At 52.1% G+C, this 13,000-nt stretch overlaps 6 protein-coding genes across 6 annotated transcripts; 2 read left to right on the forward strand and 4 right to left on the reverse strand.

The window, feature by feature from the left end:
• Positions 1-629: 629 nt before the first annotated feature.
• On the reverse strand, positions 630-791 carry CCMA1212_005714 (uncharacterized protein; the record flags this gene model as incomplete). The annotated part of the gene is made up of 1 exon (XM_073702961.1): positions 630-791. The coding sequence occupies one exon, from the start codon at positions 789-791 to the stop codon at positions 630-632; it is 162 nt and encodes a 53-aa protein (XP_073558386.1).
• A 1,349-nt stretch (positions 792-2,140) lies between these two features.
• On the reverse strand, positions 2,141-3,991 carry CCMA1212_005715 (Peroxisomal catalase; the record flags this gene model as incomplete). The annotated part of the gene is made up of 6 exons (XM_073702962.1): positions 2,141-2,211; positions 2,271-2,811; positions 2,883-3,170; positions 3,227-3,686; positions 3,751-3,883; positions 3,952-3,991. Coding segments are annotated over 6 exons (1,533 nt in total), but the record flags the coding sequence as incomplete, so codon positions are not given.
• Positions 3,992-4,693: 702 nt separating this feature from the next.
• CCMA1212_005716 (Sulfite oxidase) lies at positions 4,694-6,473 on the forward strand (the record flags this gene model as incomplete). Its single annotated transcript, XM_073702963.1, has 2 exons — positions 4,694-4,929; positions 4,994-6,473. 2 exons carry the CDS (start codon positions 4,694-4,696, stop codon positions 6,471-6,473), a joined length of 1,716 nt encoding a protein of 571 aa, XP_073558384.1.
• A 181-nt stretch (positions 6,474-6,654) lies between these two features.
• CCMA1212_005717 (Uncharacterized protein) lies at positions 6,655-7,234 on the reverse strand (the record flags this gene model as incomplete). The annotated part of the gene is made up of 3 exons (XM_073702964.1): positions 7,119-7,234; positions 6,852-7,059; positions 6,655-6,784 (listed from the first exon to the last, which is right to left on the reverse strand). The coding sequence occupies exons 1-3, from the start codon at positions 7,210-7,212 to the stop codon at positions 6,655-6,657; spliced, it is 432 nt and encodes a 143-aa protein (XP_073558383.1). The 5' UTR covers positions 7,213-7,234.
• A 637-nt stretch (positions 7,235-7,871) lies between these two features.
• On the forward strand, positions 7,872-10,579 carry CCMA1212_005718 (uncharacterized protein; the record flags this gene model as incomplete). The annotated part of the gene is made up of 4 exons (XM_073702965.1): positions 7,872-8,669; positions 8,937-9,326; positions 9,381-9,771; positions 9,837-10,579. 4 exons carry the CDS (start codon positions 7,872-7,874, stop codon positions 10,577-10,579), a joined length of 2,322 nt encoding a protein of 773 aa, XP_073558392.1.
• A 44-nt stretch (positions 10,580-10,623) lies between these two features.
• Positions 10,624-12,592, reverse strand: CCMA1212_005719 (uncharacterized protein; the record flags this gene model as incomplete). The annotated part of the gene is made up of 4 exons (XM_073702966.1): positions 10,624-11,288; positions 11,338-11,725; positions 11,784-12,326; positions 12,383-12,592. Coding segments are annotated over 4 exons (1,806 nt in total), but the record flags the coding sequence as incomplete, so codon positions are not given.
• Between the last annotated feature and the right edge of the window lie 408 nt (positions 12,593-13,000).

The following is a 13,000-nucleotide window of genomic DNA, read 5'->3' on the forward strand; positions in this document are numbered from 1 at the left end:
GGCGTCTCTGCTCTGCATGAAGCCCTTCCCCCACAACACGCACGCACTCACTCACTCCGGTCTCACACGCTGGCTCTCACGCAGCGCAGCCGGACTAACCAATGCAGGCGAGGCGGTCTGGCAGAGACAAGTCTGGAAAGGAAAAAGGAACGAGGAGGCGCGAGTCCAGCGTGCGATGGCCTGCGCTCGGATGCCGCCAGAGGGACAAACCAAAGAGGAGGGCGGAGACAACGAAGACGGGCGGTTGCGAGCTCGGACCGTTTCCTGCTCGAGAAGAGAGGACAGGGAGAGTGGCGGCTAACTGATCAGCTGCATGCGTTAGCTCTTCGTCTGTTTGCTTCTTCTCAGAAAGATGCAGGTAAACAGCGGTGTTCAAATCGGGGCTGAGAGAGGGTCGTACCAGGTTGACGATGCGGTGCCGTGGTCTCAACTGATATTATCGTCCGGAGGTCGAGACACCCTCACACGGAGACAGAGACACAAGCACGCACAAAACACAAAGGACAAAGAAGCAGAGCACGGGGCACAACTGGACAGCACGCACAGAGCAGACGGAGGCCAGCTACAACCAGAACAAGCAAACAATAGCTCGCCGCTTCGTGGGAGATTTGACAGCCAGACAGACAAGCTCAACTGACGATGGGCCGGCCCCCTTTCGACAGCTTGCGGCCCACTCCCCAATCAATATCACCAAGCGCTGCAGCCAGGGCCAGGTTGCCAGGGTGCTTTTTCTTTGCACACCAAAGAAAGCCCCTGCGGCTGAAGAAGCGATCGAGCATTGATTCGGTCATGACGAACGGGCTGGAGACGGAGGCGCGGCCGCTGATTCGGTGGCTGGAGCAGGGATGCCCAAATTGTGTCCTGTAGTCTGGTGGAGAAGATGGGAAAAGAAACGACAAGAGGGAACAGACAGGGGGGGGAGAGGATTTGGGCTCGGCTGCACGTTGACCCTATTCCGAGCGTCTATTTCTTGGGTACCTAACTTGCTGTTGGAGGAGGAGCTCTTTGAAGCTGCAGCTGTGCATGACAAGCGCATCTTCACGAGGCCAATCGGGGTAAAAAAAAAAAACGGCGCATTGAAGGAATTGCTGGTTCTTACTTCTTGGTTCGTTTACCTCGTGTCTCTACTCGTCATCGTACAGGGTCTGGCGTTTGTGCGACTGTGGTGATACACGCGGTGACACGCAGCTCCAAACCCCAAATTCAACCCCCTACTAGCGAGACGGGTGGAAAGACAGCAACTGCCGATCTATAACAGTTGAACTTTAATGAAAGGGTTGAATTGAAATAAGCAGATGACATCAATGCAATCAATCATGCGCCTCCGCTCAGCATCAACCGACTTGGCCGAGGATCCTGGTGCTGTCAGATGAAATTGCCATCGCACGGCTGTTCCGATCAAGTGGAGGCTTGAGGGGAACCTTGAACCGTCGTCGTCGTATTCGAGAAGCTGTCTTTGGAAGAAGAGGTGAGGTCTAGGATGAAGCAGGTCCATCAGCTGCCCTCTCATCTTGCACAGCGTCCGAGACGTTGTTTGAATTGAACACGTCTTACGCGGCTGAGTAATTCAAGCCTTATGATTGCTCACCGAGCAGGTTGCTGCTGACTTACCCGGGATTCCTCCAACCGATTCCCAACTTCACCATCCGGAATGATAGGCGACAATGTCATATTACAAATGTCAAGTCATTTCTCTTGTGTACAAGCAGACAAGCCATCTACTGCCCCAAACCAGCGTAGCGCCCTAGTTGTGGGAGTAAGATCTCGGTCTATGGCGAGGGATAAGCTCTTGTCGGCCGTTGTATGATGACGAACCTCAACTTTGATGGAGTCGCAACACCAGTTGCCTTGTTCCATACAAAATCAGGGTCTCGAGCAGTGTGGTGCAATAATGAGCTTGAGAGGAAACAAGCATAGAGGTTGCTATATTGTTCAATACAGGACCTGATCAGTCGAGCATCTGAATGTGGTGATTATCCCTGGATCCGACGCAACGTATGCTGTCATTGATTGCATCTTCAGCAGGTTATTGACCACAGGCCGATGAATGAACGTCATTTTTCATTGACATTTTGCCTCCTAATGTGAACATATTAGACCAGGATATAGTTCAAGGCAATCAGTCCAGCCTGGTATTGAACTACTGGGATCGCTTTGCAAGTCCTTGCTCAAGACACTGCTTCAGCGTCTGGTCGACCTGTCCAAAGTAATCTTTGCAAGGGTCAGCATAAAATGTCAGGAAAAAACCCGTTCAAGGGAGCTCAACTTACCCAAGACTTCCTTCCTCAGAGTATCCGGAATATCCACCAACGTCGGGATAATATTATGCAGCAACTGCTCCTTTCCATCCTTTTCCTTACAAATAATCTCCCACAACTTCCTCGCTTGCTCATAGTCCTTGTCTGTGAAGGACGTCGAAAACGGAGTCACACGTCCCTGCCAGAGCTCATGCGTCGGCATCTGCACCCTCTTGCTTTGCGCAACCGGACGCAGCTGCGAAAAGATGTAGTCCGGATCGCTGCCGTAGTTGCCGTTCATCGTGCCCGGGCCGTCGCGCACGTAGGGGGCGTAGACTTTGTTGATCGGGCGGTTGGGTGGGAGTTGGAAGTAATTGGGGCCGACGCGGTAGCGCTGGGCGTCTGGGTAGCTGAACATGCGTGCTTGGAGGACTGGACATCTGCGGTCAGTGTTGTCGTCTACGAGAACGGCTCTGGAATGTTCATTACCTGGATCAGCTGACGGTCCAATGCCCGGGACCATGTTTGAGGGAGAGAAGCAAGCCTGCTCAATGTCCTGGAAATAGTTGTCCGGCTACATTGATTCCATGTCAGTGCTATTCTCAGAGGCACGGAGATGGAGTGTCACAAGCATAGGTGACCTACATTCTTATTCAGAGTCAAGCGGCCAATACGGCGAAGGGGATACTTCTCATACGGCCAAGTGTACGTGCAGTCAAAGATGTCAATGGGCGCCGAGTTGACCTCCTCAGGCTTCATCACCTGCACGCACACCGTCCAAGTCGGATAATCGCCCCTGTTGATGGCATTGAAGAGGTCCTTGACGTGGTAATCGGGCTCTTCGCCGGCGAGACGGACGGCCGTTTGGGAGTCCATGGTTTTGATTCCGTCGTCGGGCTTGAAGTGCCACTTGACGTAGACATAGCTTCCATCCTACAACGCTGTCAGGCTTCTGTTCTTCCAGTACGTATCTCATGAGGCCAACTCACAGACTTATTCAAAGTATAGGTGTGAACGCCGAAGCCATTGATGTTCCTCAGAGAAGCCGGGATTCCGCGTGGCCCAAACAGGTGCATCAAAGCATGGATGCCCTCGGGGTTGTTCTTGTGAAAGTCCCAAAACATGGAGTTATCAGGACAATTGGTCTGAGGGTGCCTCTTGTGGCTGCGGTTCATGGACGGGAACTTGATCGGGTCCCGGATGAAGAAGACGGGAAGGTCATTAAAGACAAAGTCCTGGATACCCTCTTGGGTATAGAACTTTGTTGCCCAGCCGCGCACATCGCGAACGGTGTCGCTGGACCCTTTTTCGCCGCCGACTGTCGAGATGCGAGTGAGGAACTTGGTTTTCTTGCCGATGCCAGTGAGGAAATCTGCATCGGTGAGGTCAGATATATCCTCGAGGACTTCAAACTCGCCAAAGGCACCGGCAGCCTTTGCGTGCACGCTCCTGTGTTGAAGTCAAGTGAGCTATAGGTCCTTACAAGTGAAGGTGAGTGATGAGTCTTTGTTACCGCTCTGGGATACGTTCACGGGCGAAATGCGCAAGGACTTCAATGGTTTGGGTGTCGCTCAGGACGACCAAGCCACCATTGGTATCGCCATAGCGAATTTGTCGCACAACGCCTGGGCCGGAACTTGGCTGGCCTAGAGAATAGGGAGTGAGCTTGCATGATAGTCTTGAGGGGGGGAAAATAGTCAAACTGATAACGCACCATTGGCGAGGGTAACAACAGGGTTGCCGTCTGAAGTTGCCTAGGTATGAAGAGTAAGCGTGAAATCCTACATGAAGGCACGGAGAATACTATTCACCATGATGGTTTGTCTCGACAGTTGACCTCGATCAAAGCGATGCACTGAGGGCACTTCTTTCTGCGCCTACGATGTTGTTTTCGCAGAATATGGTTCCCTTTTGTAACGCAAACACGGCTCTTCAGCCCGTCACTAGAGTTTCATCTCATCATCTTCATTCTCGCCGTTGATGCATCAATGACTGAGATACCCCACACTGTTACGTGTTTTCCTGCTGCCGATGCAGCCGACTGTCGATATGTGACGAGATCGTACAGTATATACGAGAGATGCAGCTAAGGAGGAGAGTTCAGCTAGCGTTCTGAGCTGAGCTGGGAGCGAGGAACGAAGCTCGGCCTCTGCACCAATCCGATGCTGCGAAAGATGGGAAGCTTGGCAAGCCACGCTGTGCCCGGAGAAAGCATATCTCCAAATCTCGAATCGTTGATTGGATCCATTGGCATGCTGCATTGGGCATGACGCCCCCTTCGGATAGACCGATTGCGGCTTCTTGGGCACCGGAATGAGAGAGGGGGGAATGGAGCTCTGTGCGGGAGGAACGGAATATAAGCGGGTGTGGTATTGCTTTCTGAACTCGGCCAGAACTGCAAGACAACTGCCAAGCAAAAATCCCACCCTCACCTTCAGTTGAAAATCGTACTCAAGATGGCTCAGGTAGCGAAGCCTCAGGTCAAGGTCGAGAAACCGTCCAACCGTCCGGATGAGTGGAAGATTGAGCAGGGACTCGCGGGGGCCGAGCTCCCGGTCCTCGACATGACCAAACCTGAGACGGAGCCTCTGGTTCCCCAAGTCTTTGGCCCTTGTACTAAGGATGAGGAGGCGATCAAGTCTGTCGGCGACCCTAACAAATTGTTCACCAGAGAGAGAGAAGGCTGGGTTGGGTAAGTCGTCTTCCCCAGGACATCAAGAGTCATCTGTAGACGACTGATCATGATAACTCCCTAGATTCGTCGAGTGGGAGAACTACCCCGAGAAAAAGGCAGCCGCCCACAAGATCCTAACCTCGCAGACCTTCCCGCCCAATCCGGAATTCCAGCTGGGCCCCATCCCCGGAACCAATCCTGTTCTTCCCGGCACTCACTGGAAGATGTGGCATCATGCCGTTGGCGGCGAACTCACTAGAGTCCCAGAAGACTCATGGTCTACCGTCCTCAAGGAAAAGCATCCCGATATGCTTCACCTTCTGCAGTTTCCGTACAACGGAGAGCCGCCCAAGCGCCTCGTCACTGCCAAAGAGATCACCCCCAACCCTCTTCATTTCGTGAGAAACCACGGGGGCATCCCTCTGATTGACAAGGACAAATACAGCTTTGTCTTGGATGGTCTCGTCGCAAAGCCTCGCGAGTACACCCTAGACGACCTTATGGACGAGTCTAGGTTTCCGCGCATGGAAAAGATTATTACCATGCAATGTTCCGGTACCCGCCGCATCGAGCAGATTCTCAAGTATCCCGGCCAAGGCGACGAAGTTCCTCAGGCGCCCTGGGCAGAGGGCGCTATTGGAACTGCCAAATACACCGGAATCAGCCTCAAGAAGGTGATCAAAGAATGCGGTGGCTTGATTGAGGGTGCCAAGCACCTCGAGTTCTACGGCGCCGACACCTATTTCAAGGACGACAAGACCATGAACTATCTCGTCAGTATTCCGTACTCCAAGGTGAAGGCAAACGAAGTGATGCTCACCTGGGAGATGAATGGCGAGCCTCTCCCCGCCATCCACGGGTTTCCCCTCCGCATCATGGTCTTTGGCTACATCGGTGCCAGGAGCGTCAAATGGCTTTACCGCATCAAGGCCATCAAGGAGCCTTCGCGAGCACCAGTCCAAAGCCAGGAATATCTGTACTTCCCCCAGCAGGTCGGGAAGCACAACTTCAAGCTCACCGACGGCATCCAGATTCAGGAGATGCCCGTCAGCTCCGCCATCATGTCGCCATGGAACAAGCAAGTCTGTATCCACAACGGCAAGATCCGGTGCAAGGGCTGGGCGTACTCTGGCGGTGGCCGGTGGCCTGAGCGAGTCGAGCTCTCGTCCGACGGGGGCTTCAACTGGTACACCGTCCCCGTTGAAAGGCTCTCCAAGAAGAGGAGGTGGACGTGGCGCACGTGGGAGTTTGATCTCCCTTGTGATCCCGAGGGCTGGGTCGAGATTGTGTGCCGTTGCTGGGACAATGCTTTGAATACGCAGCCGCCCAATGTCCGTACGGCTTGGAACTGGGGCTTGCACGTTACGAGCTCGTGTCATCGAATCGCGGTGTACAGCGTCAACAAGAGCCGTCCGTTGACCAAGGCTCGGCTCGACGAGTTTGAGAAGGCGGAGATTCCGTTTGGGCCGATTACTGTGCCGCTCGCTTTTCCTGCCCAGACTTGGGAGGAGTATGAGAAGTATTGGAAGACTCATGATCCCCGTGATGCCGAGGATGACTGAGTATCTTCTTGTGGCCCCTTTGGAGAGAGGGCTATGGTTCATGTAACGAAATGATGTAAAAAAAGAAAAGAACAGGGAAGTTCTGTCATTACCAAATTGGACTTGATGCCGGAATATATACCTGTTGTATGGAATAAATCTCATCAGAATTGCTTCTACCGTGGATACTTGAGCTCGCCTACTAAACCACTGGGCTCACCAGTCCCGTCTTCACGTCAAAAATAAAACCTCGTGTCTTTTCAATCAGGTCCTTCCTCACAAATGGCGTCTTTCCAAGCCACTCAAGATCATCCCCAACGCTTCGATCGACGCTATTCATCGCATGTCAACGACAGACTGTTTCTTACTCTTGAGCTAATTGTAACTTGTGTAACCTACTCGGCAATCGCGCCTATGTGCATAGCATCAATTTCAGGCCAGTACCTGGAATCTGTTTTTCGAATGTCCTCGTCTCGAAATCGAAGGGTGCCGCAGTCAGTGTGATGAACAATGGCAATCTCCTTGAGACCCAGGACTTCATCTAGGATGATGATGTCGCGAAGGGCGTGGCGAACGTTGCCGCCAGCATTTCTGTGAACGACGACTTCTGCGAGAGAATCCATTAGATGGGTTCATCTCATAGTAAAACTTCAGATCTGAGCATACCTCCAGGCTGAATATTGAAGAATCGTTCTGGTATGCAACGGCGGTCGTTGCATGTAACTGAAAGATGCATTTGTGTCAGAGGGGTATTGCTCATTTGGATAGGCAAGGTGAAAAAGCTACAAGGGGGACTTCTTATTGAGCAGAGCTGGATTTTCCCCATAAACAGGCTCAGTATGGTACGGCGCTGGCTTGTATGTCTCTGCCACTGCTCTGAGAAAATCACCAGTCCTCGTATACTTGTGGCCGGCCTTGAGAAGATGGTGAGAAGGCCTGTTGCGCTCCAGTAACTCGGCAATTGTAGGTGTCGATTCCATGGTGGGAAAGCGGGTCGGGATTACTCAAGAGCCTTTCTTCTATAGATACCTAATGATATTGCGCAATTCAATGCAGCAAAAAATTGTGGCTATCGAAGTCGGGTGAGTAGAGTAGACAGTGTTTGACAAATGCTTTGACGCCAATATGAGGAGCTTCCATCAAGTGACCAAATGAGGAATAACGAAGTGTTGATTCGACGCAAATTGGCGGGCAGCTAGATGGAAGCTTTACGTATGGGCGCTCAGCGTATTGTCAGGATAAGAATTTCATGGTGGCCGTCTATAAAAGGGGATGCCACCTAGTTGAAATCAGAAGGACCAAAAACTTGTCGGCTGTTATTGGCATAACAACAAAGTTCCTGACGTGATGATAAGCAGTTACTTAACGGTTCAAGAAGTATTTGCACTTGTTTAACTCTTACCAGCCGGACAAGACGCGATGGCTGTCATGAAGCCCAGTCCCTCTGTTCACATCACCCACATTGGTACGGCAACCTCCATCACCCAGATCGACAACCTGACAATCCTCACCGACCCGTACTTCTCTCCTGAAGGCACCGAATGGATTGGCAGGTCAGGCGCCAAACTGGTCAACTCATATCACCCGCCCCTTGGCCTTGAGGACCTGCCCTCAATTGACCTCATCCTCCTAAGCCACGAAGATCACAAAGACAATCTGGACGATTTGGGCCGTCAGCTTCTCAATGGAAGACACGTCTTTACTACCACCGATGGCGCCCGAGGCCTGGCACCCCGTAAAGGCGTGCGCGGAATGAAGCCGTGGGAAACGACGAGTGTCCAGATTGGCGGCGGCCCAGGGTATGATATCACGGCAACGCCTTGCCAACATCTTCCCGGCGGAGAATGTATCGGCTTCATCATCACTGCAGAACATCTCGGTACGACAAACGGAAAGCCCAACGCCTTGTATTTCTCTGGCGATACGGTCTATATCGAGGAGCTTGCGCAGATTAAGGAACTTTTCCACGTCTCTGTGGCTCTGTTCAGTCTTGGAAAGGCTACGGTTCCTAGGCCTGGGGGCGGCACTCTTCAGAATACAATGGATGGGAGGCAGGCTGTGCAGCTTATGCGGGATATTGAACCGAATGTCGTGGTACCGCTTCATTTCGAGGGCTGGAGTTTGTTTAAAGAGGGGAGGGATGGGATCGAAGCAGTGGTGAAGGAAGAGGGTGTTCAGGACAGGTTCAAGTTTCTGGCTCCGGGAATCTGTACTAAGGTACTGTGATGTGTCTTGCTCATAGACTTGATGTATGAAAGAAGATATGGTAGCTCGACACATTCTTATAGACTGTTTGTCCTACTTTGCATTCAACTCGTAGAGAGTAACAGAGGACTTATGGTGGTGCGTAGAGTTGCCTATTTCGGTAAGCCCTCACCTTTTCTCACCATTATACCTTAGCCTGTTCGTCCTCCCTCGCCTTTCACCTTCTCACACAAACAGATTGGCATCAAGGCGACAGTTCTCTGTCTATGACGGTCCAAGTCGAGCTTTGCAATGATCTCACCATGGTTTTCTCCGAAAAGCACAGCAGGCGGATCTGGCGATACAGGTGAAGAATCACGTCCTGCCAACACCTCGCCTGACTGCGCATTTTCAACCCATGATTTGTCAACCCCCTCGACAGGCTGGCAGCTGGACGACTTCGTGCTCGATCCGGGATATGTCGCATCTCGGGAGGAATTGCGCTGGCTGATGCTCAACACCGCACAAACTGCCCCGTCGTCTCCAGTCCATGGCGACAGCTTCGTATCGGGAGTGGACTCGCAGGGTGGCGAGGATCCATCTTCAACACAAGAGGAAACGTCGCATCTCCTGTCACAGGGCAGACGAACCGAGTATTTCAAGAACTATATTAGCCAAGTTGCGCCGTGGGTAAGCTCTACCAGGATGAAGTCCGTACTTGAAAGATGAAGCTAATATAGACAGCTCGACATGTTTGATAGCTCTCGCGCTTTTGGGATGCAAGTCCCTCTACTAGCACAGACGTCTCCAGCTCTCCTCTGTGCAATCCTGGCCATTTCTGCTCGCCAAATGGAGCGCAAAGAAGCCTCCAATGGGATGTCGACCCCTCAAAAAAGCTTCGATAGCCTGGAGCTGTATCAAGAGTCGATTCGGCTCCTGACTCCTCTCTTGGAAGCTCATGACCAGGCGGTGATTCCCATTTGCGTGATACTCTGCTGCCTCGAAATGATGTCGGCGAGCGCAAGAGATTGGCGACGCCATTTAGAAGGATGCGCAGCTCTTTTTGATGCATTTCAAGTCCACGGATTCTGTGGTGGGTTGCTTCAAGCGGTGTTTTGGTGCCACGCGAGAATGGGTACGTCTTCTTCCTCACATGCTCGTTGTTTTTCTCCATCAGATTCATCTGACCAGAGACTGTAGATCTATGCGGTGCCTTGATATCGGATGGCACGCAGAGCACCATCATCCCACCCATCGCTTGGCTCCCCCCTGGCACCGACGAGGCAAACGCTCGCCAGTGCTTCCAAAAGATGCAGAGCCCCGATATGCACGCCAACTACGCGGTATATCTCTGTGCTAAAGCCTGCGAGCTCATCTCGGACCGCACTCATTACGACGAGCTGGGTGTTTCCAACGGCTGCACAGCAGAAGTCTTCTCTTGTCGATGGACCAGACTATGGGACGATCTACAAGCCTGGGTCGATGAACGCCCCCCCGAGTTGCTGCCACTGCAGACTGTCGAATCCCGACCTTTTCCACAGATACTCTATCTTCACTGGGCCGCCATCTCATCCAACCAGCTATTTCACACTGCTTGCATCTTATTGCTCGGTTCGCTACCCAGGAGGCAGAGTCCGATCCCAGGTGTGGTGGGATCAAGCATATGGCATGCAAAGCGCATCTGTGGAATCTCTCTGACAAACCCGCATCATGGATGCTTGAACAATGCGATCCAGCCGTTGTGGCTTGCAGGCAGGCTCCTTACCCATGAATCGGAGCACTCCATCCTCGTTGACCTGATCCGCGATATCGAGTCCACAACGGGCTGGGGGACCTGCTGGCGGATTCCCGACCTTGGAGCGGCTTGGGGCTATTCTGTCAGGAAACCTTCTCGTTCAGAACATTCTCGTGTCAATTCGTCTCGAGATACCCGTACCGGATGAAAGTCAGCGTGTTTATGCGTATACATACTCTCATCCGAAGGCTCTCAAGTGCGCCACTCTTGACGCAATCGCTCAATGAAGCCATCAACGCGCCAGCCCAGAGCACTGACTCGATTAAATCCCATCAATATCTCCTTCTGTTGAGTCTCATGCGTCATATGTCGAGCGGCCTGATAAAACGAAGCCAGGAGACACGGATCCCAGCATTCGCATCGGTTGTTATTGACCGCAATGCCGCATATTCTCCGAGCATGCCAGAGCTGCGACAAGGATGGCGACCGCCGCTGGTCAAGCTGCAACGTTCTTGGTTTGTGTGCCAACAACAGCATCATGGACGTGTGATACAGCTGGTTGGCAAGGGTTCCTGACCCGCCAGTGAAATACAGAGCTGGGAAGGGAGACCCTTCGCTGTTGAGGTCAATGACGGGGTAAAACGCGGGCGGTCTGTTTGTATACCAGTCATTGAGGCTGTTGACAATGGACTTCCAACGAACCGCTCGAGGTCTTGATTCGGTGTTGAGGCAGGGTGTTTCTCCGTCTCCACAGGAGATTTCGAGTGCTTTTGTGCATAGGACAAGAGATTCGTACGCATGGAGAATTTCCAGATGATTGGAGTCATCTCTCTTTTGACTGGAGCTCTTGATTGAAGCTTCGAGGATGGTGCCATCGACTATCGAAGGGGTTTCTTTCATCAAAGCAACAGCAACGCCTGTATAACTGTAAGCGAGGTTTTCATTGCGGACGAACAGCTCACTCACCAAATCTCGCAAGCAACCATAGCATGCACTCATCTACTCTTTCAAGCGGGCCGCCCTCCGCCACCTGGGAATAGATCATCTGCAGAGATTTATCATTTGCCAGTGCAACATCCCAGGATTGGGGAAGGTCATTGAGGAACCCCTTGGCGGCTGTAAGGAGTGACCAAAGCTTGGCTTCCCACGTCTTTGAATGCTCAAGGTCATACTGCATGGTATATGTGATAGGATCTCTATTTGTTGATTGGTTGTAGTTAGATTCCCGATCACCTGGGCTTGATGCGTTTGAAATGGCACACAGGTCTAAGAGGGCGTCGAATAACATGTCAGACCTCCTTGCAAGATGCGGAATGACAAGGCCGCACGTCTGACTCATATCACACATATCTAGCTTTAGATTTCAACAAGTGTCAGAAGAATACCAGAAAATCCAAGGTTTATATACTCACCCATGGCGCAATCTTGTACCTGTAATGCCTCAACAATTCGATCGTTCGGCCCGAGGAGAGCTGGTGTTGGACGTTGACACTCACTGGGCCCAAGTCGTCGATGCTCTTCAGTATCAATGAAAGAGATGAGACACAGTCTTGCGCACGATCCTCGAAAGTGGGAGTCACCGGAGCCAGTGTGTCCACATTTGGATCCCCCGTTCCAAGGTTCATCAGTACATCCAGCGCAATCTCGTAGCTGTCGCCATGGCTTATTCCCGTATCTTGATGGGTGCGATAATCATGACTATGAGACGAGGGGTTGTTGTCTGCCTGTGCATCTTGACTTTTGTCGACCTTTCTTCCGGAATCGTGATATGAGACATCAGAGTCTGGGCAGGGACTTTGCTGTCTACCAGAAGTACTCGAAGTCGCCTTTGTGCTACCATTGGGAGGCAAACCATGATGCGCATCAGTGCTCTCTCTTTGATGAGAAGCGGTTGAAGTCGGAGCCCCTTTACTGCGAGCCACATCTTCTTGATTGGTGGCTCCATCAGCTACGAACTACTCATGTTGGCCGTCAGCGTGAAATCTAGGGATAGCCAAGCAAAAGATAGAACAATCACCTGGACTTTTGAGTACTTGGGTGTTCCGGGTTTTCTGGGTTGTGATCCACCACCGGCGTCAGAAGCGACGGTCAAGGCGTTCTTCTGCAAGAATGAGAGACGTTGCCCATAGACACATTCCGCTTCGGCATCAATGCAGCGCTGACAGCGGGGTTTATGCTCGTCACCTATTTTCCAGTTAGACCTTCCCAACGACGACGTATGCTATCAGAATGAAGATATCTTGAAATGGAAATCATAAGCGTGTGGATAGAACCCAGAACTGGTGCGTCATGCGCTCAGCGCTTGATGGCTGTCGTCTTACATTTACGTCGCCGAGTTCGACATCTCAGGCAGCCTGTTCTCGCGCGTTTCTTTTGGACGCGATCAGTGCTTGCACTTTCTTGATGCGCCATTGCATAGCATCGATCTGGGACGGGAGGCCGGTAGCCACGACGGAAAGCTTCGGACCCCTCGAGGGTCGTGACGAAAGACGGACTCTGGAGAGAGAGAGAGCTTCTGTGCTCGTTCAAGTAGGTTTAGGCACAGCTTCGGCTATTTGCAGCCGCGGAGAGTGGGATTAACGGAGCATTACTCCGTACTTAGTGGTCGATAGATGAGCTCAACACCATC

This window comes from Trichoderma ghanense, assembly GCF_004382785.1.
Source record: "Trichoderma ghanense strain CCMA-1212 chromosome Unknown scaffold_6, whole genome shotgun sequence".
In the NCBI taxonomy this organism is placed as follows: Eukaryota; Fungi; Ascomycota; class Sordariomycetes; order Hypocreales; family Hypocreaceae; genus Trichoderma; species Trichoderma ghanense.